Source organism: Pelecanus crispus, chromosome 11 (assembly GCF_030463565.1).
Source record: "Pelecanus crispus isolate bPelCri1 chromosome 11, bPelCri1.pri, whole genome shotgun sequence".
Lineage (NCBI taxonomy): Eukaryota > Metazoa > Chordata > Aves > Pelecaniformes > Pelecanidae > Pelecanus > Pelecanus crispus.
In genome coordinates, this window is record NC_134653.1 from 4,663,511 (window position 1) to 4,688,188 (window position 24,678).

At 47.6% G+C, this 24,678-nt stretch overlaps 1 protein-coding gene across 1 annotated transcript; it reads left to right on the top strand.

Annotated features, from left to right (window-relative positions):
- The first annotated feature begins 456 nt into the window (after positions 1-456).
- On the top strand, positions 457-23,369 carry FBXL18 (F-box and leucine rich repeat protein 18). The gene is given in 6 exon segments (XM_075718693.1): positions 457-498; positions 500-742; positions 1,991-2,191; positions 3,080-4,620; positions 7,454-7,672; positions 19,432-23,369. Coding segments are annotated over 6 exon segments (2,403 nt in total). The 3' UTR covers positions 19,589-23,369.
- The last annotated feature ends 1,309 nt before the right edge of the window (positions 23,370-24,678 follow it).

Sequence of the window (24,678 nt, forward strand, 5' to 3'; positions counted from 1 at the left end):
GCACCCTGGGGGCCGCAGAACAGCCCGGCGGGGGTGTCCCACCAACCCGGCGGGGCTCCCTCTGCCCCCCGCTCGCCCGCTGAGTCACCGCTGCACCCCGCGGCTCCTTGCAGGGTGGATTTACATTTTTGGAGCCAACTCAGGGCTTTGTGGGGTGCGCGCCCGGTGTGAGTCAGCTGCTGGGATGGCAGAGGGCCCGTGGCTGGGAGCCACCCAGGGTGGAGGAGGCCGAGCGGCCGCTCGCCTGGATCCTGCTGTCTCCCGTGCCTCAGCACCGGTGGCCTTGGGGCAGAGGCGAGGGAGCCAGGCCCTCTGAACAAACCGGATTTCGCCTCCGCACCCGCTCGGGGCAGAGACCTGTCGCCCTCAAGATGAGGGCGCCCTCAGAGACGGCTAAACCGTGAGGGGACGGCACAGCTGAGGCGGGCGTCCCAAGATGGACCCGCCACTCCCATCATGGCGGCGCCGCTCTCAAGATGGCGCCGAGCAACGGCTGATGCCTTCCCGCCCTCCCGCCGCACGCCGGGCCACGCTCAAGATGGCGGCGCGGGGCGGCCGAGGGGGCGGCGGGGGTGTGGCGAGCCGCGGAAGCCGGGTCATGGCAGCGCCGGAAGAATCGTGCGGCGGCCGGGCCGGCGAGGAGCCAGGCCGGGACGCGGCCGGTTTGAGCGGTGCCCGGGGGAGGCGGCGGCGGTGGCGGCGGCGGGACCGCGCGGCCGCTGCCATGTTCCGCTGTGGAGAGGTGAGCCGGGGCGGGAGGGGGAGAGGCTCCTCCCGCCCTCCGCTCCGGCCCCTCGGAGGGCCGTTAACCGGGGCTGTAGCGGGGCTCGTCCTCAGCCGTCGTCTCCCTGGGCTGGTGTTGGGGAGAGCTGGGCCCCCCTCAGGGATGGGGGCAAGGCGAGAGGGGCCGGAGCCGGCCCCGGGGGCGGTGAGGGGGCTCAAATGGCGGCGGCGGGGCCGGGAGGTGCCGGCGGCCCCTCTCCCCGCGGGGCTCGGCCCGGGCTGCCCGATGGCGTGGAGAGGCCCTGGGGACCCGGTTGCTGAGGCGGGCCTGCCGCCGTCTAACGGGGCTGGGTGCGGGCGCCGAAATCGCCCTCCTCTGGGGTGCCTCCGTGGGGGGGGTTACAGGGGCTGTGAGGTGTGACCAGCTCCCCTCCTTCCATTTAGGGGATGCCATGGCATTAAAGCCAATTTGAGCCTTAGTAAAGATGGTCCTGAAGTCTCCACCGCCCCCCAAAACCGCCATTATCACGTTGGGGGGGGCTGGGGGCCCCCTCCAGTCCTTGCACCACACAAGGCAGCGCGCACCCCATTGCCGACCTGTCAGGTGGTCCCGGCGGGTTTGGGGTGCAGTTTCTGGGGTGGCTCTGGTCGCCCCAGTGTCAAAGGAAGGCAGCTTGGGGTGGAGGAGCAAAGGGGCTCTTGTGTCCTCTCTGGAGCCCAGCTGTCCCTTGTGTGGTTTCTTATGGTTAAGGTGTAGGGATGTTGCAGAAGAGCTATGGGTGATCTGATGCTGGACTGCAGTTTTGTTTGTGTGTGTATATATATATATGTGGTTATGTAACTCTTAAGGTTATCGAAATGGATGGCACTTACTTAGAAGAAAGATGTAGAAAGAGACTGCTGCATTATATTTAGAAAGAATCAGAGATAGTCACTTTCTAATTGCAAAGTAAGTGGCAAAAGTGCAATGAATGTAAACTTTTTTTTTTCCCTCATTCTAAAGTAGCCAACAGCAAAAGAGTGAGCAGAGGTACTGTGGCTTTGTGTGAAGTTTTGCACTACCTCCATATTGTCTTCTAAGGGAAAGCTTTTGGTTTTTTCATGTAGATGGAAGTACTTAAAGATTCAGGTGTTTCTGTTTTGTCTCGCTTTATAAATCCTTATAAGACTTGGGGTGTCTGTTTTCTCACAAGCTTTGCTGAAGTTTCTGAGCTAGTAGCTTTTATTTTTTTCTTTATTCTTTTTCTGTATCCTTCTCCCCCGCCAGGAGATTGTAAGTGGGGAGAGCGAGGAGGAAAGTAATGGCGTCAACTTGATGGAGTTCTCGGATGAGATCCTTTTGCACATCCTCAGCTACGTCCCTTGCACAGACCTTGTCCTGAACGTCAGGAGAACCTGCAGGAAACTCGCAACGCTTTGCCTTGACAAGAGTCTAACCCATACGGTTTTACTTCAGAAAGACTATAAGGTGGGGAGAGTAGCTTGCTTCTTCTGTTAGCTATGAAGACAAATCTGACTTCTGAAAAAATGCCAAGAAGTAGAACTTTCCAATGTGTCTGCATAAATGAACTGCTCTTGAACTCTGAAATCAAATAAACAATAAACTGTTTTATAAAAGCATTTGTTTTCCAGAATGCTTTGTTAGAACAGCTCTGTGCTCCCTTAGTTATATAAAACACTGTCAGTGAAAACTATCTTCTCTGTGTTTCTGGAAGCTAAAATGAAAGTAAATGTGACTTTCCGTTTGTAGCTGTGCTTGTGTAAAGTTATCGTTTTCTCAAAATACATTTTCCATGTTGTTGTGCAAAAAAACTCTTGTGCATATTGCTGTTGGGCATGCAGTCAGCTAAGCCAGAAATTGTATATGTGCTATAACAAAAATAAAGCTTGGGAATGAAGGGTGATATGTTTTATAAGGACTGTATCACCAAGCGCAGGCAAGGGGGAAGCCTCTCTTATTCATTTCCAAAAGAGGAAACTGGATGAAGGAGAATGGAAACATTCTCCTTTCAATTTGAGTTTCCATAGATAGCTAGTTCTGCTTTGCTCTTAGAAAATGGAGATGTTCCTCCATTCCACTACCAGTTGCTGAACAGATTTAGCCTCACAGTCAGTAATGCAGAACTGCACAGACTAAGAAGCTAAAGGAAGTGTAGTCTTAAGAGTCCAAAGCATGGCAGACCAAGCCAGCTACCAGCAGTATAATAATTCTTAGGCTGTGTTAGCGTCCTGAGACCTTTGGATGAGCCATGTAATCTAAGTGCTAACCACTGTTATCCCCATCTTCAGATGGGAAACTGAGTCAGTACACACCATTGCCATATATCTCATTGAATCTGGTTTTGTTTGAGTACAGGTAAACAAAGACAAAGTGAAGCAACTGATGAGGGATATCGGAAAAGAGATTTACCAGCTGAACATGGCTGGGTGCTATTGGCTGCCCAGCTCCACTATTGATCACGTAACACGATGCAAGAACCTGGTAAAACTGAACTTGTCTGGGTGCCACATCACCTCTCTCCGTCTCTCAAAGATGCTGTCCACGCTCCAGCACCTGCGTTCCCTGGCGATAGATGTAAACCCGGGTTTCGATGCCAGTCAGCTAAGCAGTGAGTGCAAAGCCACTCTTAGCCGTGTCTCGGAATTGAAGCAAACCCTTTACACGCCGTCATATGGTGTTGTTCCGTGCTGCACGAGCCTTGAGAAACTGCTGCTTTATTTTGAGATCCTCGATCGCTCGCGAGAAGGTTTTATGCTCTCTGGGCAGCTAATGGTAGGTGAGAGCAATGTGCCCCATTACCAGAACCTCCGCGTCTTCTATGCCAGGCTGGCTCCTGGCTACGTTAATCAGGAGGTGGTGAGGCTGTACTTGGCAGTGCTAAGTGATCGGACACCCGAGAACCTTCATGCCTTCCTTATTTCTGCCCCCGGTAGCTTTGCGGAGACGGGAGCCACTAAAAACCTCCTGGACTCTATGGCTCGAAATGTACGTCTGGATGCTTTACAATTGCCCAAAGCCTGGATTAATGGCTCTGGGCTCCTGCAACACTTGAAGTTCAACAACCCTTTCTACTTCAGCTTTAGCCGATGCACCTTATCTGGTGGTCACCTGATCCAAAGGGTTATTAATGGTGGGAAGGATCTTAAAAGCTTGACCAGTTTGAATCTCAGTGGCTGCGTTCACTGTCTGGCTCCAGAGTCCTTGTTTCGAAAAGCGGAAGATGACATTGACAGCAGCATTCTGGAAAGCCTGGTAGTGTCTTGCTGCAACCTGAGACACCTCAACCTCTCTGCAGCTCACCATCACAGCTCAGAAAGCATAGGGAATCACTTGTGCCAGCTTCTGTCCAGGCTAAAGCACCTGCTCTCATTAGCACTACCAGTTTGCTCCATCACAGATGTTGCTGCAAATGTGGAAAAGCCTCCCACGGCCTCTAACTTGGTGCCCCAAACATTTGGAAGGAAAGTGCGGATTGGAATACAGACATATCCAAGGAACTTAGCAGACCAGGCAAATCAGAAGATAGAGTCTTCAGTATTCTGGGCTCTGATGGCAAGCCTCCGATTTTTGGAAACCTTGGAAATAATTGGGTCCAGTTTTTCCTCTGCCATGCCCCGCAATGAGCCAGCAATTCGGAACTCATTGCCTCCTTGTGTCCGGGCACAAAGCGTGGGGGATTCGGAGGTGGCTGCCATTAGCCAATTGACTTACTTGCAGAGCCTCACCTTAGCACAACTGCCAAATATTCTTACTGGCTCTGGGCTTATTAGTATTGGATTGCAGTGCCAGCATTTGCGGACTCTTTCGTTGGCCAACCTGGGCATGATGGGGAAAGTGGTTTATATGTCTGCTCTCATGGACATGCTGAAACACTGCAAGTGTTTAAAAGATCTCAGGTGAGGGGCAGCTGTTGAATGTCTCTATTTTGTTTGTGGATCTCCAGAAATGTAGTGCGTGGTTTGTTGTGGCTAGTGTTAAAACTGTGAGTGTTCCTGTTCTGGTCAAAAGTAGCTGTGATGGCTTGAAAACTGGGTATTTGCCTTCCTGACTTGTGGAGAACAAGAAGGCATCGCATGCTGTCCTTGAGGGCTCAGGATATGCCCTTTAACCACAGTTTTAAGAGCAAAAAGTCTCTATGCTGCAACTGCCTTCCTTTTAGATAAGGAAGAGTGGATGCTGCATATTTGGGAGCAAGCAGCCTGTCAGGGTAGGTTAAATGCTACATGCCTTTGCTGACTTTTTGGCTTTGTGTACACGTACATCTCTTCAATTTCCAGGAAGGAAGAGACTCCTACAACGTCTAGATAATGTAGCGTTCTCCTTAGGTTTCCCAATGAGATATTTTTCTGCCTTTGGTTTGTATTAAAATCTTGCCTCTTTATTTTTTTATTTCTTTTTCTTTTCTTGATAATATATTGAAAACATTCCAAATTCAGAGTTTGTCCTGTTGGTGTTCCTTTCCTGGTAGGATTTAAGGGATCCTACCAAGGATCTGATCCTAAAGGGTGCATAAAGGAGCTTCACAGTAGCCAAAATGTGCTTATGAAAGCAAAGGGCACGAACCATGATGGTTTCTTTGCACCAGTCCATGTGAACACAAATGTTATTACTTTAGGAAGATGCTTTTTTCCTCCTTTTTTCCCTAAATCAGCTTCTCTTAGTGAAACTGCTAGACCTGTCAGTCCTGTTGTCATCATCTGTTCACAAAATGGATCTAACATGCCTAACAGTACTAACAGCAAGGTCACTCCTGTGATCACAAAGACAGTGTGACTAAAATTATTGCTCATCAGCTGAGACTGGTGTTTGTGTGCATGTTCCTGATCCATTGCAATAGTGAAGGGAGCCAGGGTGGCTAAAACACCTCAGGAGGGTTTTCATTTTCCATCGCTTCCCATTTATAACAGGCAGAGAGCGCGTTGGTCTCTCATCCAAGGGATGGCAGCTGTTGGAAGTTCAGTTGCTTAATGGCTTGGGTCATGCGAATGAATCTTGAACCTTCAGGAGACTAAATAGCAATGGAAGAACTAAGATCTGGGGAATGAGGTTTGGGTGCGCAGTGCTGCTTCACTCAGTCTAGGCCCTGTAGTTTCCAGAGACTTTGAAATGGAGGCCAAAAGCAAAAAAGATGAGAGGCAGCGTAGAGCCTTGAATAAAGGATGAACAAGGGTGTCTCGATGTAAGCTGTCATTGTTCTTTCTTGAGTAAAGTCTAAGGTTTTACATAGGTTTAAGAGGATTTTAATGTTTAGCACTTCCTCCTGATAATGTAGTTTCCTTTCCATTTGACTAATTCTCTGCTGCTTCTACCCTTTTTTCCCCTCCCCGTTTTACAGGCTGAGAAGCTAATTTAAGGGGATATTCCAAAGCAACATTGTCATCTAGCGAGTGAAAGGCAGTATTGCAAGTGTGGCTGTCGTGTCAGAGATTAACCTAGAAAGCTGCTGTGAGGTTGCAGGGGCATCTGTGCTTTTTGTCCTAAACTTAAAAGGGACCAATAATGCTGTTGAACAATTGGAGAGGCTTCCCATTTCCTTAACGTTAATTTTAAGCTATTACCCAAAGCACTCGTGGGTTGTTAGGATCTCTTCAGCCAATGCTACCTGACCAGCAGTTGCAGGCTGAGACTCTAAACCAGAATTTATCAATTAACAGGATTAAGTTGCTGAGATACCCCCGTGTACTACAAAAGCCTATGCAGAGATTATCCAGATCAGGTTGGGACCAACAGCTTGTTATCGCCTAATGGATTAACCTTCTTGGAGCTCTTGGTCTTGCTGACCCAATGACTGCGATTCCCAACTGCTCTGAGGCCCTGTAGTAAATCTGCACTAAGCAGACGTACTCTCCTGGTGACACCGGCCCTGAGCAGGTTCTGCTTTCTGCAGGCTGGTTTCTGTGAGGGAGTCATCCAGTTATGCTGCTAGTTAAAACATGGACCCCTTGTTGGTCAGGTATGGCTTCACCGTGTCATTTTGTTGTCCTGATCTGGGCTGTGATGTAATATTGTGGATTGTCACAAGAGAGGATCCTGTCTCTTCTCTGGGCCGAGTGTTTAAGTTAAAGGTTGAATTGCTGATGGTTCTACTTCCTGTGGGAGAGCAGTAGCTTTGATCCTTTGCCATCCTCTGACCCAAGAAGGCTGGTTGTGGTCACTCTGTTGGCTCAGAGGCCCAAGTTCTGCATCACCGTGTGTGCATTGTGAATTTTTTATGCCTGCTTCTCTCTAGGCAGTAAACTGAAGATGACCAGTTTGATCAGTGTTTGGTGCACTGGAGCAGTAAGTCCCTAAATCCACATCACCTGCTCGGTGGATGTCAGGTAGCAAAAGCCAGGCTGTGCTTGTCTAAGACCAGAATGGATCAGCTGGTCAGATCTAAGACCCGTCTTAACACGCTTTGTAGAAAACTTGCAAAACCAGGGTTGCTCCCTGTGGGTGCTGGAATTCTGCAGTTTAGGGCCTTTCTGCCTATTTGTGTCCTTGGCCTTTAGCACATGCCGTTGAAGAGTAATGAGCAAGCAAGAGGTCTGAGCTTGCAATGTCAGGTCTGTTATGGCATACCGCTGGCACAAGCAGGTAGAAGGTTATCGCATGTGTAGGTGAAACAGGCGGTGGGGGACACTGGTTCCTCCATCTGCCAGCCCCCCCATGAATGTGCTGTCTTCCCTCTTGTCTGAAAGTGTCCCAAGCATGAATTGCCCATTGACTTGTTTTTGTTTATTCTTGCAGGCTGGAACAGCCGTACTTCTGTGCGGGTGCCCAGTTCTTCCAGGCATTGAGTCATTGCTCCTCTCTCCAGCGGCTTTGCATCGTCTCCCGGAGTGGGACTCTGCAATCTGACGCAGTGATGTCATTCATGGCCAACTGCCTTGAGGTCATCATGTGCCACATGTTTATGGGAGAATCTCTTACCGTTTGCAAAAATCTCCAGCAGTCTATTGTCCGGAGGTGAGTGCGGAAAGGGGTTGATGTGGGATTTCTGGAGCTGTTGAAGATTTATCTCCATTTTCTTGCTTGCCAAGGTTTATATGGCTTGGAGCACTTGTTCCAAGAAGCTAATAGGTACTGTGTAACCGCTTGGCACATGAACTAGCCTCTTATTTTAATAAGAGTGAATCAGTGAAATATTTGAAGGTATTATATGAATTTTTGATTTCATTCCCACCCATGTTCTCTGCAGTTCTGTTGGCTGAGTTTAAGTTCTGGATGTAAAGCTCCATCATAAATCAAATGACACTTCTCGTGTAAACAAAACATCTGCCGACATTTTAAGTACTGAGATTTGACCTTGAAGCTTTCCTCCTTTCCCACAAGTGACTAAGATAATTCTCTGTCCTCTAATCACTTGTAAATGTCACTTACTGATAATCCCCTGGCAGCGCAATTCAAAGCTTTTAAAGGGTTGTTGTGAAGGGTTTTTCTTCGGGGGGTGGGGGAGAATTGGTACAAACTGCCTTTGCACGTTTGGCAGTTCTTAAATGCATTTTGCTTGGCCCCTTGCAGTGTTCTGAGGCTCACGTGGTGGGAAACGTTTGTGTGCGAGCCGTGAACTGCATTTGAAAAGAGAGCTTTTAATTACGCTTGGCTTGAAATCTTCTAATAGTGGCAGTCATCTTACAAAATATTTCCCATGCAACAGACTTTCCATTATTTTTTTTTTTCTATAAGGCTTTTTCTCCGCCTTCAGTCTGTTTTCTTTGTCACCTACTGTTGCTTTGCCCTGTTAAGCTCTAATAAAAATTTCAAATCACACGGCATTATTACTGCATCCTAAAGGGTGCTCCTCCCCCCCCAGCCTTTCTCCAGCTTCAAACTGACTTATTACACTTGGCTTGTTTCCGCGGATCAAATCCAGAAAAGCCTATGACTATATTAGCTACCTACCAAACTGCACACGAGATTGTTTGTTACAGCCTCTAAAAGGCTCTGTGTCCTTCTGGGATAGTGATTGTTGGAAACATCTAAGTAAATTCCTTGTGATGTGACAAGGATTCTTTGAGTTTGTTTTTCACAGGGCTTCATATCAGTAAAAACATTTCTTGGTGGATTTCAGTTGTGCTTTGGGGATCCTTAGAAAGAATCAAGAATCCGCAGTTCCCATGTTTTATTTTGCTGTCCCCTCTGAGATGCCATTGCAGCACTGGCCAAAATTTTCATGTCCACTTACTGAACAGAAATACGCTGTTCTGCAGTCTTTTCTGCCTCTTTTTCTCTGTCGTGGATGGATTCTTACTACATTCTGTACCTCTTAATAATTTAAACCCTGGGAACTTTCCAAAGAGCAGCTGATGCCTCGTGGAAATGTTAAAAACTATTTTTATATTTAACAACAGTTCTGGCTGTCATACTATTTTTCTTCTTTTGTATTTTATTAATAGAGACGTTTGTATGAAAACAGGATTTTTTGAAGTTGTGGGTTTTTTTTCCTGAAGAGAGCATCTGCTCCCACTGCAAATTCTACACCTGAAGTCATAATCCTCTATGACATTGTAATTGGTGGCTCTGGAAACGATTTTGATGTCACATAAGATTATGACTTCAGGAGGAGGATAAGCAGTGGGAGCAGATGCTCTCCTAAGCAACAAAGATCCCGTTCTCATGCAACTGTCTCTAGTAATAAAATGGAAGGAACAAAATACAGAAAATGATGTGTAAGCAAAGCCTGGAGTCTTCCACGAGCCATCAGTAGTCTTTAACCACATGACTTTTCCAGTGATCCCGTTCTCATCCTTGCACAAAGGTGCCTTCAGATGGGGTCAGGAATTGACTTTCTCTTGATGGCGTTTTGTCTACTACTCCAAGGGCAAAGAGACGTGCAGTAAAATCCATGTGTGAGCTAGTTCATTGCTTAAACCTGTGGATAAGGCCCCAATTCACACAGCATGGCTTCCTCTAAAAATGTGCTGCTAGTGTCTCTTTAATCCAAGTTTTAAATTGGAAGAGCCCATTGGGCAGCAAGTTTGAAGTTATATATCCTTGTGCGAGAATGAAATAAGGCGATTTATCTTTTTTGTTTGTTTGTTTGGTGGGTTTTTTTTTTTGTTGTTGTTGTTTGGAATGTGTGCAGATGCTGCGTGTGCGGGGAAAACATGGAGAGTGGGTGGGAAGGAGGAGGCAAGAGCAGGGAAGGCAAGGCTGTGAGCCTTTGTTTGTTCCCTTTCTTGAGCTGGGGGAATCGATCCATACTCCTCCGGTCCCATTAAGGGTTAGAGTTCCTGTTTTAGGGCTACGGAGGTGGTCTTGTTTAGTTTGAGAGCAGCCAAGTGATTGCTGGTTTTGAACAAGGCAATGGGGCCAAAGTGACTCCCATTCTCCCAATGCCTCTAAAAAGAGAAGAAATGTGAGTGGGAACTGGAAAGGCCTAGGGCTGGGCATGCAACAGTAGTTTGCTGCAGGTGGAGGAGCTAGGAGGGCTTGAAAATGCAATCTAGTGCAGTGCAATCCTTTTTCAGACATGGATACACAGGAGGGTTTGTGTCACAGAAGAGGCTGGGACCCATTTGGGGAGAACAGACTGGTTTCAGCTGCAGAGTTGTACTGGAAGATGGTGTATATGCAGGGTGTGGTGATGGGAGCTTGGGTATTAAATCTCCTGCATCACACTGATGGCTTAAAGCCTGAACTGATTCTCAAACTCTTCCCTTTGACTGTAAAATAAGGTTAGTATTATGTATTTCTGTTCTACTGGCCCGAAGAGAGTTGTTCTCATGTCTGTTAGTCTTGTGACAGCTCTGAACCAGGCCCTGTGGTGTCCAGCTTTCTTGCGGCCAGTTTTCTGGTTCAAGTTTGCTACTATTTGGGACAAAGTAGTTTATATATTTAAGTCATTAAAAGCTTCTGATTCAGTTCTGCCTCTTTTGCAAGGAAACACAGTAAGCATAACAGCACTCATCTGGAGCCCTCATCAGCAAACGAGGCTTGCAAGGGCAAGGTCTCCTCTGAGCTTTAGAGAAGACTGTTTCCCTCTGGGCAGATAAATCATTGCAGTGTTTTTCTTTATTCTTTTTTCTTCTGTGTGAATGGGAGGGGTAATCTCCTTTATGGTTCAGGGAGATACTCTGTGCACAGGGCCTGGTGGTTAGTGTGGGAGATGTGGCTTGAGTGATCCATATCCACTTCCCTGATCTTCTTCAGATTTCACATGTGACAGTGGTCTAGTCTCAGTTTCTCTGTAAAATGACATTTTTTTTCCCCATCACATGGTGCTCAGCTGCTGCCACACTTCAGATAGTAGCGCATCTACCAATCACAATGTTTTCCCTTTTATGCTTGGACCTTAACTTTGCCAAAGTGCTTAGCTCCAAGAGCGTGTTGTCTTTGTTTAAATAACTCTTCTGTTAAAACCACTGCAGCTGTAATTCCAGAAACACTAAAATACCACAATTCGAGGACGCACGGTTGTAGGCTCAAGTGTGACCCCAGACCTGTTGCTGTACAAAGAGGCCTCTTTGCAGAAAAGGGAGATGTGCTTCTCCCTTTTGGGCTGAGTTACTGTGCTGGGATTCTTTCTAAATGCTTGCAAAGAGCCGTGTGTCCAAAGCCCAGTCCGAGGGGATGGGGCTTGCTTCGAACAGCTTTCCCCGAGTGTTTCCACTCTGTTATTTTGTGAAATAGTCAGTAGATGGAGCTGTGACCTATGGAAGGTGTCCTACTGCTTACTGATGTGTTGCATGCTAAATAATCTTATTTATACGCCTGTATTTCTCTGCCCCAGAAATCTTACAGGCAAGGAATTTGGATGACTTAAGGGTTGCACGGCTACATGGCGTGGTTAGTGGGCACTTCACAAATGTACCGGAGAAGTTGCTTTCCTGGTGAAGCTTACCAGCAGAAAACAGACTGGAAGAAGGGATGGAAAATGCTTTGGCAAATATCCCCTTGGCCTCAAGGACAGACTTTATTTTCCAGTGTGTTTCTTTAGAATTTTGTCGGGTTTAGCTTAAGTGTTTAGATAGCTCCTATCATTGTAATGATTTCAAGGACTCTACAACACCAGACAATACAAGCCTGTGAAAAGTCCTTGAAAAAACACCTTGGAAAAGATCAAGAAAGCAACAGTAAAAAAAAAAAAACCCAAAACCGAAGCAGAGCAAAAAAATCTCTGAGAGCGTGATGTCATTAGGGATTCTTCATACATAGGGGGAAAGTGTCAAGGCATAGAGGTGAGTTGTGATTTATAGAAATGCAATCCCAGTTAAGCCATGGTGGAGAGCGTGGTCAGGAAGCAAAAGATTGCAGTGCAGCTGAAGTGTGTTTTTGGGGAGGTGGGTGGGTAGCTGGGCTCAGCTGCTGCCATCTCCCAGAAGCGCTGTTGTCATCTCCTGGGGTCTGATAGCTGTTGGGAGAAGGTGCAGAGGGCTGGGGCTGGCTGGGGTCCTGGTGCAGCAACCCCCAAGCGCTGCAGGGTGGGGAGTCGGGGGCTGGCAGCCCTCGCTCAAGCTCTCTGCCCCTGTTCCCCGAGTCACGTTGGCTACCTGTCTCCGGCACATGGCTTTGCAGAGCGAGTGTGTGACTTGGGTGACCCTGAGGGTTAGCCAGTGCTGGCAAGTGCAGAGAATTTTACTGGTTTAGGACAATCTCCCTGTTCTGGGGATCCAAGACCCAGAGAAAGCGGAACACTAACTTAACATTCCTTCTTCTGCTGGTGTCAGGTATGAGCACCGCTTGGTTTGAAGTGACTTTCACAATAGGACTCCTGCCACTTTCCAGGAAGAGCTATTTCAGTCTGAATTAGATCTTACTATTCAAGCTTCTGTAGCATTACCTAAATTTTCCCCTCCTTGTTATTGTCCTTTTTTAATGTGAAACTCTTGGCTGAATCTTACCTTTTCTTCAACTGCTGATTCCAGTGGCACTGTGTGGCTGAGAGCGCCATGATGCTCACTGAAGGAGTGAGGCATCCCCCTGGGATTCAGTTGCAGAACTAGGGCTTCCAGGTGGGAGCATGGGGATGAAACTGAGTATTTGGAAAGTGCTGAGGAAGCCAGTCCCTCTCCTGGCATTTGGCACAGGACTGAACTATCACAAATTAATTTTTGCTCACCTCAGAGCTAAGCATTCCCTCCTCCCTTGTTGCTATTGCCCTGGATATCCCTGCAGTATTCCTATTGCCTGGATTCTCATTGTGGGCTTGGCCTCAGAAAAGACCTTTTGGGTAATCCTTTTTACTGTTAGATTGGGTGGAAGGGGGGCTGTTAGGGCAGTAAGTGAGCACGAGATCATCTTTAAATTCAGCAGAGTCCTCCAGTGTCCTCCTGCGCTGCGCACCTGACCGGTGCAATTGTATTGACGCTGCAAAAAGCTGGTATTACCACCCAGGGCTTATTTGAGATTTTCAAGCTGTTTTTGCATCCCTTCACCACCTTCTCTTCCTTCTGACCTTGAAAAAGTCCCTCTCAGTATGCTGCTAGCTTTCCTGGATCCCAGAGCCAGCACGGTAGCTGCCAATCCCCATCCGCTAGCCTAAGCATGTTGTGGGCTCAGGCCCTGCGTCTGATTGCAGAAGACTTAATGTATCGCTAGGCTGGTGTAGTGAATCATTAGCATCCTGTTCCAGCTTTCATTGTCTGTTTCATTTCCTGCTCTTAGAAATCCCTGAATCATTCTGTCACAGACTGAATAACAAACTGCATCCTTGTCAGCTTGCGTTACCCAAGAATTCGTTGGCGGGCTTGGCGAAGGCTGACTCTGCTTGAGGTGTGGCCCAGACACCTTTGCTTCTACCGGGGATATCGTTTATGGGTGGGTTCAAATACTTTACAAGCCAGCACAGCTTGTGGGACCATCCCCAGTTTGGCATATTAATGTATCTTCTTTTGGGGGTACTATCATACCCTTTTCTTAAATGCATTCCTGTGGTTGACCCAAATGGCTTGTTCTAACTGCTAGTTCATGTGTTTTGAAGGGAATTCAGTCCTGAAACCTTCCTTAGAGGGTAAATTGGTTTGTGCATGAAACAGGTTTCAAGGAGTGTCCTCCTCTCTCTTGGCTGAGAAATAATATTGGAATAGTACTGTCGTACTTTCTCTTCATGAGGGTGTAAAAGGCTGAATGGAAGCATTAACTGCAGCTTTAAAGCATTTCCATAGTAAAATAAATCTAATTGAGCAGTTATTGCAGTAGCTTTTTAATTTGTGGAAGAGATTAGGAAATAACTTTCAGCTTGCTCTGGCAGAGCACTCCCCTAGGACGTGTCCTGGGCGCTCTGGCATCGCTCTTTGCGTTCTTATTCCCTCCCCCTCTAGCTATCCGGTCACATTTGACTGATGCAGAGTTCAGCTGGCAAAATAATGTAAGAACCTCAATCTGCAAGCGTGTTTGATATAAGCCTCAGTTCACAGGAGAAGTGGCGGAGTGTCATTCATGCCTTGCAGAGAGAAACCACAGTGGAGAGATGTAATTTGCCTCTACTCGGGATGAGTCTGATGTGTATTGCTCCTTCCCCATGACACGATGCAGTGGCAGAGGATGCTGCTTTGAAAATAATGGGAGAGTTGGCAGTGTTGTGTGCGAATGACTTCCAGAGTCCCATCTACGCCCCTTCGTCTCAGGTTGGAGGCTGTAGTGATGGGACTTAAGGTGAGGGGAAATCGCACGCCTTGGGAGAATGCCAGTATGTCCGTGTAGACTTGAGGGGATGGAAGACACCCTTTAAGGAAAACACTTTATGGAGGAAGCATCTCGTTGTATGGAGTTAAGAGCAACGTGAGGAATCACAACAGCTTTCCTCGGGAACTTTTGTTCTGAGGTTAGAAAATGAAGTCTGCTCAGCGCTGGTACTCTGGCAGGGTTGGAAGTGAGAATGGCACTAAGGAGTGGGTCTGCTTTACAGTCAGCGTGTGGAGGCTTTGAACCCCTCTTGAGAGGCTTCTGGGGGATGAGTGGGGAGGGCAAGGGTCCTCCCTGCTCACAGAGGAAGGGGCCTGGGGGAATCCCACCCACAGTTTCTTTGGAAAGAAGGAAGGTGCTCTGGAGGAGCTTCATTTTACGCTATTGGCAGTCACTGTAAGCAAAGAGAGCTTTTGCAGTTCCCTGGTACTGAGTTCAGGGCACGGCCAGTGGAACAAAATTTAAGCGTATGTCTGGCCTTCCCTGAAAAGATGAGAAAAGTGTGTGTGTGTATGTTGGGTCATGCCACTTGTTGGCTGCTCCAGCTTGTCCTGGAACTTCCTCCATTCCACCGTGCCGTGCTTTAGGGATGGGAGTTTCCAGCCTGGCTCAGGTATGCTGGCCGAAGCTTTCAAGACAGATGCCACATTTGAACTTTCAGATGTGAGCGTCTTTCAGTGAAAACAGACTTATGCTGTGCCTGGCGGAGGATTAACAGGGTTTTTGTGCATGTAGGTGAAAGAGCTGCGTACAGGGCAAAAAATGAGTTGGTCTGAATATTTTTCTCTTGGGAAACTTGTGCCTCTCCAGAAGCAGCTCACCAGCCTGTGGGGGAAGTCTAAATGGAGGGGGGAGAAGGTGTGCTACTGCAGCAGAGATTGGTTTGCATTTGTGAGAGTCATCCAAACCAGAGTCCACCTCTGCTCGGTCCCTGCTGTGCTCTGTTCCCCTAAATTAAGCTTTTCCTGGTTTCCTTCTTTACTGTCCTTCTCTAGAGCCTCTTTTCCCATAAGCTCATCTCAGTTTGTGGAGTTCAAAAATCTGGCTTTGATCCACTCCTGATACACCGTATTTCCTCGCTTTATCCGGTGTGTGCTGCTTTTGTTGCCAGTGCTTAATTATACCACCTTGTGTGCCCTTATTCCTGCTCGCCAGCTTTTGTGAAGTGGGGTGTGCTGAAACAGCTGAATTTGGTGTAGGGCTTTTCTTAGGTTTCTCTGGAAATCTGAAGGGGAAATAACATTCTTCAGTCCCAAATACTGCCTTATCCTTTCTTTACAAGTAAGAGAAGGTAAGTTTGAGCACATAACGCAGCAGAGCTGTCGTCTTCAGGGGTCAGTGGTGCAGAGAGTTGCAGGGGAGCATAATCCATCGTTACAGGCTCGCTGGTGAGATTCTCCTATGGCTTTGGGCTGCCTTTTAGCTCTATCAGCAGGTGGAGTCCTGGGGAGTCACTGGCCTCTCTAGAGAGGTATGTCTGAAAACACACACTGAGAGTGTTTGCTAGGAAATAACTGCATTCCAGGGAGTGACTCTTTTGTCTTGCTAAAGTTGAGGAAATCTGATCAAAGTGCAGCCTTGCTTTAGACTTTTTCTCTTTCTTTTTGACTTTGTCCCTGACCTACATATTGGATCCCGCCACGCTGGTTGGAAGTAATTGAGACGGTAGTGTTAGGCTATTTACCAAGCTGTTCACTTGAAAATAACCTTACTGTGTCCAGTCCCCACCTGTTCTGGGATAATTTTGGAGGCAAATAACAAAGCGCCATTAACCCTTTCAGCCACATGCAACCTGTTCAAGATCTAACTGTAGCGTGAGGTTATACCTCTGCTGATGCCAGGAGGAATTTGTGACATAGGGTGCGCTTGGCTGCTTGTTTCCCAGCTCCATGGATGATTCCAGCCAGCTGCTGAAGCCAGGCCCACTATGTGTCCACATCCAAATGAGGACACTTCAGAGACCTCCTTGTAAAAGTTCCCGCTGGGTGGTTGTTGGTTTGGTGTTGAGTCTGCTGGACCAGAGGCTATGCTGGAGAATATGTGTCTGGGGGGGGTATTTTTCTTTGTTATCCCAGTGGTTGTTTCTGATTAAAGGATCTGTTTTGAAGGGGCTGCTAGTCAGTTGCCTAGAAAACTTGCTTTCATTTAATTAATCATGATGAGTTTAGTCTGGAGGTTTTGTAGGAGAGAGCAAGCAAGCATGTCCTTGGCTTCTTTCCCTTGGAAAAAAAGCAGGGTTTCATGTCTGAAACTGCAGCTCTTTTGTCTCCCCAGGTCGATATCCTTCTCTGTCCTTCGGGTTTTAATTTTACAAGCCATGCGCTTGCAGAGGTAGATCCAGTTTGAAGTCCATCCAGGTGTGGAATGAGGAAAGAACCGTCAAGAAGATTACAGGAGCTATTCTGCAACTCATTAACTCAATCTCTTCCATTTCTTGTTATCTCCTCCCCATGCCTGGGGCCTTTTGAACTAGTGCTCTAAGTGCTTCTCACTTAATCTAGCCCACCTGGACAGGTGTATGAAGAAAGGAATTGCCTTCCGGGGAAGGACTAAAGGAGCATAGATTGCAGAGGGAGTCTGCTTTTGGGAACTGCTAATCCCAGTTTAACATTATGACAGCTGCTCGTTAAAATCAGGGTGTTTTTTAACAGGCAGTTAAAGGGGACGCTTTGCACGCACATTTAGCTGAGAATAATAGTGAACCATGTGCATTTGATTTTTTTTTTTCTTAAATCACGCAAATTGTACATGGAAAGAATTCTCCGGCGTCAACTTGCTGGGGTATGGAATTTACAAGGTTTGCAGTAACATACAGTTTCCTGTTGAGGGGGGGAGAAAATTACAAAGCTTTTTTTTTTTTTTCTTAAGATCAAGTTCAAACCTCTCATATAAATCCAGCTTCTTTGGAAGGTATACTTACTGTGTTGGGGTTTTTCAGTTGTCTTGGTGGCAGATTGTCATGTAAACTTGTCTAAGTTCTTGTTTTTATAGCTACATGTAAAGGCTGCTTATAAACTACAATTTTGTATATGGTGAGAAGGCAGCATGCAGATCTAATTTGGGAGAGTCTATATACAAAGAAAGAAGCAGAGGTTTCTTTGCCTTGGGGAGATGGCCGTTTCTTCCTAGCTGAACTTCAGTAAACTTGGTCTATTAACGTGATTTTCTCTGCAGGTCTGTGGTGTTGGATAAGAAACATGAAGAGCTGAGGCAGAGGAGGGACTATCAAAGAGACGTTTGCTGTATTTTATGTAATTTCACTGCAGACTTTACCAACTACCTCCCAGATGAGCGGTTATTTGCTGGTTGATTTCTTGTAGGCAGTGCTGTGGAAGTAAGAAACTGCGCAGCTCCTACACAAGCCCCCAGATCCACTCAAGGAGTGGTGTCCTTTTCTGCCAGCCCTTAGGCATGAGGCATGAAGGGCAGGTCTGTGATGCAGAAAGATATAAAATTGCTCCAGGTAGTTTTGTTGCTGGAAATCCTTACTCCTGCAGCTACTTAGGTTCAGGCAAATTAATTTAACCCACCAGGACTGAGCAACTAGGCTTGGAATGTGACTTTCTCTACTACATTTTTGGCAGCTCTACTCCAAATCATTTGTGGATGGGAACATCCTTTCTGTCTCCCTGGGAAATGGCAGCTTCTCGTGGCCCTTTCTTCAGCTGGCTGTATTGCTACCTGGGATTTTCATGTGTGTTTCCAGCAGCCGAGTCTCCAACTGTTCCTTCTCTGTTTGACAGAAATCTGGACGTTTCAGAGCTAGAGATGAGCTGGGAATTTTCCAGACACACATCTGTATAAGAGAAGTTTGTTGAGCAGTGAACTCCTCTTTCGACCCAACACAACTTGGTTCAGCCTTAAGGGACCGATGCTTGCAGTTTGACTCTGCCTCCTTTAGAGTGATAATGAACTGGCCCTTGTCACACGGTTCAGAGGAAGCATCTTGGTGGCATGGGGCTAATAGTCACAAGTCTTTTAATCTTCAGGGTGTAACTCTTAAGCTATAGCATAACTTCCCTTTACCTCCCAGCTTTTAAAAGACTGAGCTCTTGTTATGCTACACTGAGTAATACTATTTCTCTTTTCCCACGTTCTCTTACTCACCAGGTTGCTATCATGTAGAGTACTTGCTGATGGGGACTTGGACTCCTTTTGTATGGCTCTTTTTACATTGTATAAGCGGCTTTAACTTTTGCTGTTCTCTTCCACTGCTCTGTAGTTATAACCCTGCTGCTACTCTCTCATGTTGTTGTATCAGGCCTCTCGCTTGCAAGGTCTGGGATGTGTGCTGGAAGGCAGACCCAGTGGTGTGATGTTGGCAAGAAGAGCTGGGAGGGCAGGAGGAGAATGCAGATTTTTCTAAGAGGGGACCACAAGGCTAAGGCTGTAGATTCAGAAACTGGAACCCAAAATTCAAGTGCCAAACAGGGATGCTTGTGTGCATTTCTATTAGGGCAAATTCCTGTAGCGCCAAGACAGTTTTTCTGCAACTTGGATTAAAAAGGAGGCTGCAGTGCTTGTGTGTGTGTGTGCGTGTGTGTACATTTAAATGCTTATCTGCAGATCTGAGCTTTTTAAACTTGCTTGTGCTCTAATTGCAGAGCGTAGACTCTGCATGCAGAACAAGCCAGCCTGAAGCGATAATCCCAGGCTCAGCCCCAAGGGAATGCCTGGCACTGCTCTGGCCTGATTTTCTTAATGGCTCTGCAACTTACCGCTGGTTTGTAGGTAGTTTAAATTGTTATCTCTGAGCACCTTGCCGAGCTCGGGCAGAGCTCTTAGGATCTCTGGTCCTCTAAGAATACCTGTATGTTGTGATTTATTTATTTTTTAAAACTTCTCCCTCCCTCCCCTGTTAGGCCCAATTTGGGCTTGTGTCAGCTCAACAGACTCACTGAAAAGGGGTGCAAGCCCAGCCCACGTTCCCCGCTGACACACAGGAGAGTGGGAGACCTTGACTTCCATCTGCCCCTCCTGCCTCCTCTGAACAACCCTTCCTTGCCCCCACCGCTGTGTGATCTATATCCATGCAATCCCCTTCTCTTGCACTGGAGACTTTGTGTTTCTCCTCAGCTAATAACCTGTGTCTGATTTAGTTTCCAGGCGGACCGCCCTGCATTAAATGTCGTCATTTTCCCTCTGCTTCATGAGGACTTGACAGAGGTCATCAGAGATGTCCCCATGCGGCACTTGGATGAAATTACCTTGTTTAAAAGCAGAGTGGCCGAGGAACCTCCCAACTTGTGGTGGTGACTGTCACAGCATGGAAAGGACAGTCAGCGTGAACACGTGAAATAGCTTCTTGTTGGCTTGGATTCCCCATCTTCAGCTCCGGGCCACCTCACTGGATGCTGTACAATCACTTTAAATAGGTGCAATTGCAAAATAAAAAAAGCTGGTCATTTGCAGCGGGGAAACATCTATTGGATATTGCTTGCATCTGAAAATCCTGTCTCAAAGGCTTCTGGAATCTGATGAGTATTTCCTTGTGGTTAATATGAATTTCTTTGTTATTTTACTGAAGTTAAAGGTAAGAGAAACTGACTTCATGATGCTCTTTCCCCTGTGTCGCCTGTATTTCCTAAGGGCCCCTGTGTACTTTGGCAGTGTGCTTTGTGATATTGGTGGAAATCATTCTTTGCTTTGGTCAGTTTTTGGCAAAGTAGAAAGCCTAAGCCAGCTAAGAGGCACAAAAATGTGTTGCTCAACTGAAGCGTATCACATCTTTTCTATGTTAAAAATAAGCATTTGTAGTCACACACATGCAATCACAGATATTTAGAGGGTTTTTTTGGTTGAGAAGTACCACAAGGACTCTTTTTTTTTTTTTTTAAATTTTTGAATAACAAATTAAGGTCATCAGCACCTCAACCATGGTATGTTCTTGCTGATGCTGTTTCCATCAGTTGGTCTGGTGGAAGAAGTTCTCAGCTCTTTTGGAAATCCTTGTCCTAGGGTAGATGGTGCCTACAGTGAATAAGTTGAGGCTCAGATCTGATTTAAATGCAGTCTGTCTTGCAGTGTAGATGGGAATGTAGTGTTCCAGTTCTGTCCTTAGATCCCATGCCTTGAGCTCATGCTAATTTTAGAGATGTTATGAAGTATTTTCAGTGTGATTTCAGTCAGCTTCTCTGCTCCACAGAACTTCCTCAGGCATCAGTAGTGGTCTGGATCACTTTCATATTGCCTTATTTACTGAGCACTTTTGAAAGCATCAGACAGCTGTACCAAAAGCCGCGTTATGAATTCCTGGATCGACGTTTCTGGGTGGCAGCCGGATTTCCCTTTTGCTGGAGTGTTTTGTGGTAGCACACTGGGTCTGTCTTCTACAAAACAGCTATCAACCGGAGCTAACTTCTCCACCTGTAATCTCCTAAACACTCCCTAATGTGTTGAGCAGTGCTTTTCTGGGGAGACCCAGTGTCATCCAAAGATGATGTCCCCATCTCCTTGTCAGCATTTTCTACACAAACGCTGTTCTGTGGTCAGTGGTTCGTAGGAAGCCTGGTCTGATGGGATAGATTTTAGAGCAAAACGTACCTCACAGCTTTGGAGGACTTTCCCTCCTTACTTTCCCGTCAGTCAGGTGTGAACCTGCCTGGAAATCTGTCTAGTAGGTGTAAATCTCGAGCCAGACTGCGGTAACCCTTGTGCTCAGATAGGTTATGGTGTTAACGAGCAGGTTAATATTAGCCTTCTACTAGCACAAGTCTGCATTGCTAAAACTAACCCCTGCATGCATTTGCTGTCTGCCCTGAGTTTCTCTCCCTTTCCCACTCAGGACAGGGTGCCAGCAGCAGCCGCTGGTTTGCAGCCAGTAACAAGGTGGTGAGGCCGACTCGTGCTCCTCTGTGAACGGCTGCAGCTCAGCTGCAAGCGCTCCTGAAGTATTTGAGACTCTGCCTCAGGTTAGACACCGTGTGGGTGAGCGCGAGGAGCTGGTGCCCTGTTCTTGGCATCCTGCCACTGTTTTCTCTCCCGCTCTTCCGACGAGGTCGTTCTTTCTACCTCTTGTCATATTACTTGCCTGTTTGAATACCTATTTCCCTCTCCAACAGCTTTTCTTCTCTCCTTTTCCCTCACTTCAGCAAATCAGATGTACTTTTTGGCAGGAACACGAGCCACTGCTCTGTCCGGTTCGGGCCACTTCAGCTCTGACTGGTTTTTGTCCGGGTTTCTTTCCTAGAATAAATAGCGAGGAGTAGGCTGTGAGCATTTGCAAAGCTTTCTCTTCCTTGTTTGAAGCTTAGCAAAGCTGCTTTCTCCTCCTTGTGCCTCTAGCCTCAGGGCAGGGTAGAGGGAAGGCTGAGGGTATGGAGCCAGCTCTCTAATGCCTAAGGGAACCTGTTTTGTCTTGTGGAGGAATCCCGATGTTCGATGTTCGGTAAGTGCTACAGGAGCGAGGCCATTCCCACCCTCAGCAGGGATTTCCCCTCCGCATACACTGTACACGCCGTGGCACCGGCAAGTTTGGCAGAACCGCCAGCTCGCCTGTTCCTGTCCCGCTGGAAAACCTGGACTGGGGGACAGTGGTGAGAAGAAAACACCTGTTGCTTAATGGTGGTGTTAACCCTTTGGTCTTGGGGGTTAGAGTAACCTGATGAAACATGCTGTACCTTTTGCTTGGCAAAGCGATACCCATCTGCCTCATGTCTTGCTAGACTGGGGCAGGCAATCAGGCATGTTTTATAATGCCATTATTCTGTTGCCTGGAGTATGATGTTTAGACATCTGTATTCATGCAAGTGGGTCAGAAGTCCTGATGCAAATGGTACCAGTTATAATCGGGGCTAGGAAAGGTCACCCAGAGGTAATAAAGATAGCACCACAAATAGTGGTAAAGAGCTAAAAACCCCTTCCACCCCTGACTCCCCAACTCTGGGCCAATGCTCGATATCTCTACTACAAATCCTCTTATGGTGAGTGAGAATTTCCGCTGCTTCTGCACTCCAGGCAGGATTCACCAGATGTTAATAATGTGCTTATTTTCTCTAAGTGCTATTTTGGCATCGGTGTTAATTACAATTTATATTCTGCAACATTTACACTGGGAAAAGAACCCACCCTAATAGTCCCCAATTGGCAGAGCCGGGCTATTAAACATAGCACCATATGTTCTGAGCAGAGCAATATATGGGACTCGGAGCCCACTCAGCGCTGAGACTCCGGCGTGCAGCGTTGGAGGAGGAGAGAACGGAGAGACGGGTGTTTTGTTCCTAGCTTTTATTTAATATAAAATTCCCCCTCCTTTTCTCTGGTCTCTGTCCCCATCTCTCCAGAAATCTCTCTCCCGCTCTCTGTGAGCATCTAATGAGGTGATCTCTGAGCCTGCTGATGCCACTGTCCGTAGTCCAAAATAAATGAATTCAATTACAGAAGGTGCCCTTCTCGCAGGGGCTGCCTCTGCAGGATTCCCAGTCCCTGCGGGCACGTTTTCTTCCTGCGCTCCAAATCAGACCTCCAATCTTTGCGGACTGCAGAAGAAATCTTTGCTTTGACCACCAACGAGGTGTCTGTGCTTCTCTGGGAGAAGGATATTCTGGGACAAGTGCCATTAGCGGGTAAAATCTGAAGTTGTTTGCTGCTCTGCTAATGTCCGAAGTCTTGTTTAGCAACGTGGCATTTGGTTCCTGCAGGCTGGGAGGGTCTAGACCTGAAGAGTGACAGTGGGTTTAGTGCGGGGAATTTGGTGGGGCTAAGTCATCAGTGTTTTTGGTAGGTTTCTTAGAAGGACTGCAGGTTAAAGGATTGCTTCCTCAGCTGTTCTGCAAAGCTGATTTCACGGTCTCTTTAGAAAACAGCAGTGCATCCACTGCTCAGTTTGGAAAGGGGGCTGTGTGGCAACGGCCTCTCCCTTCAGGAGAGCTTGCATTGTAGTTGCTCGTCTGGCGGGGAGATGGTTTGGCAGGAGGAGAAGAGGCGGGAGTGGCAGGGCAGGAGTGTGATGGGGACCTCGAACTGGAAGTCAGACGCGCTCTGTGAGACTTGGCCTCAGTTTCCCCACGTGTGAAAGGGGAGGAGGGCTCACCCGCCTGGCACGAGGGAGCTTGCAGGAGTGCATGCAGAACGCTCTCCCCTCTCCCCGAGGCGAGGTGGTGCTCCCTTGGGAGGAGAGGGCAGGGCTGGGGTCGCTAATGGAGGGAGCAGAGCAGCGACCCTGCCCACTTTAATTCGCGTGACCACCTCCTCCTCTGCCGAGGCATGCAAGGCTCCCAGGGGAGCAGAGCAGGACCTGTCCCTCCGCCTTGCTGATCTTCAGAGGCGTGAAAGTCCTGGGGGGACGTACGGGAGCGGGACTGTGCGCTGTGAGGTGCCGGCTGCTTTCTCCCAGCAGCCCTTTTTTAGGGTGGGGTATCCCCCCATGGCCACGGAACTGTGGGGCTTTCCTGTTTGTGGAGTTAATCGGTGCAGAAGGGTTTTTTCATCTGCTTAAGGGAGACGTGGTCCCCCCTTGGCCAGTCCCAGCGGCGAGTGTCCGGCCAAAGCTCCTGGGCCCTGCCTGCAGGAGCCCCGTGCAGGGAGCCATGCGAGCCATGCTGGGGATTGCAGAGGCAAATCTCCTTCATTGCAGCTCTCCTGCCTCTGATTAGATGCGCAGGCAGCCGGGGTACTCTAGCAGGAGAATCATTTCCATAGAAACCAATTGGGATGTTGTACGGGGAATAATGATTAATAGTGAAGGGATGTTGCCTCGGGCCCTTTTCATTTTTTAGGGGGCAGCGAGGGACAAACCGGAGCACAGGTGGGGGGACAGGGAGGCTCGAAAACTAATGGAAACCAGCCCTTCCATTAATTTCCAGGGCAGCTTCCCCTCTTCTCCTCCCGCCCTGCCCCCCACTGCTGCTTCCCAGCTTTCGTCAAATTTTCAAAATGGCTAACCTGGTTAGAAATAATCATAATAATAAAAAAGGATGGATGAGGTCTGACTACTAACATTGTTGCTGTTAGCAGCAGGATTTCAGCCATAAAACATGAAGCAAGGGAGGCATTGACCTTTCCGCTGTTTGAAATGAATGGAGACATCAATATCTATTGTTTTGTGGCATTGACCTCTGACGCTCTCGTTTTGCCCTCCCCTTTCTTTTTTTTTAATTTCCCCCTGACACTCGACGAAAGGGGTCAGTTTGTACCATCTATTGATCCCGATCTTACTTGGTGATAGGGAAATAATTAGAATTTTAAAGATCTCTGCTGCATGCTGGCGAAATACATACACAGACGCGCACGCTAAGCTCCCGCTTCCTGCGTTGCGTTCTCCCCCCTTCCTTGCGGAGATTCAAAGCTCTGAGATCTGAAGGAAGACAGATCAATATAGGTTTAATCACGATGGGGTTTTTATTTCA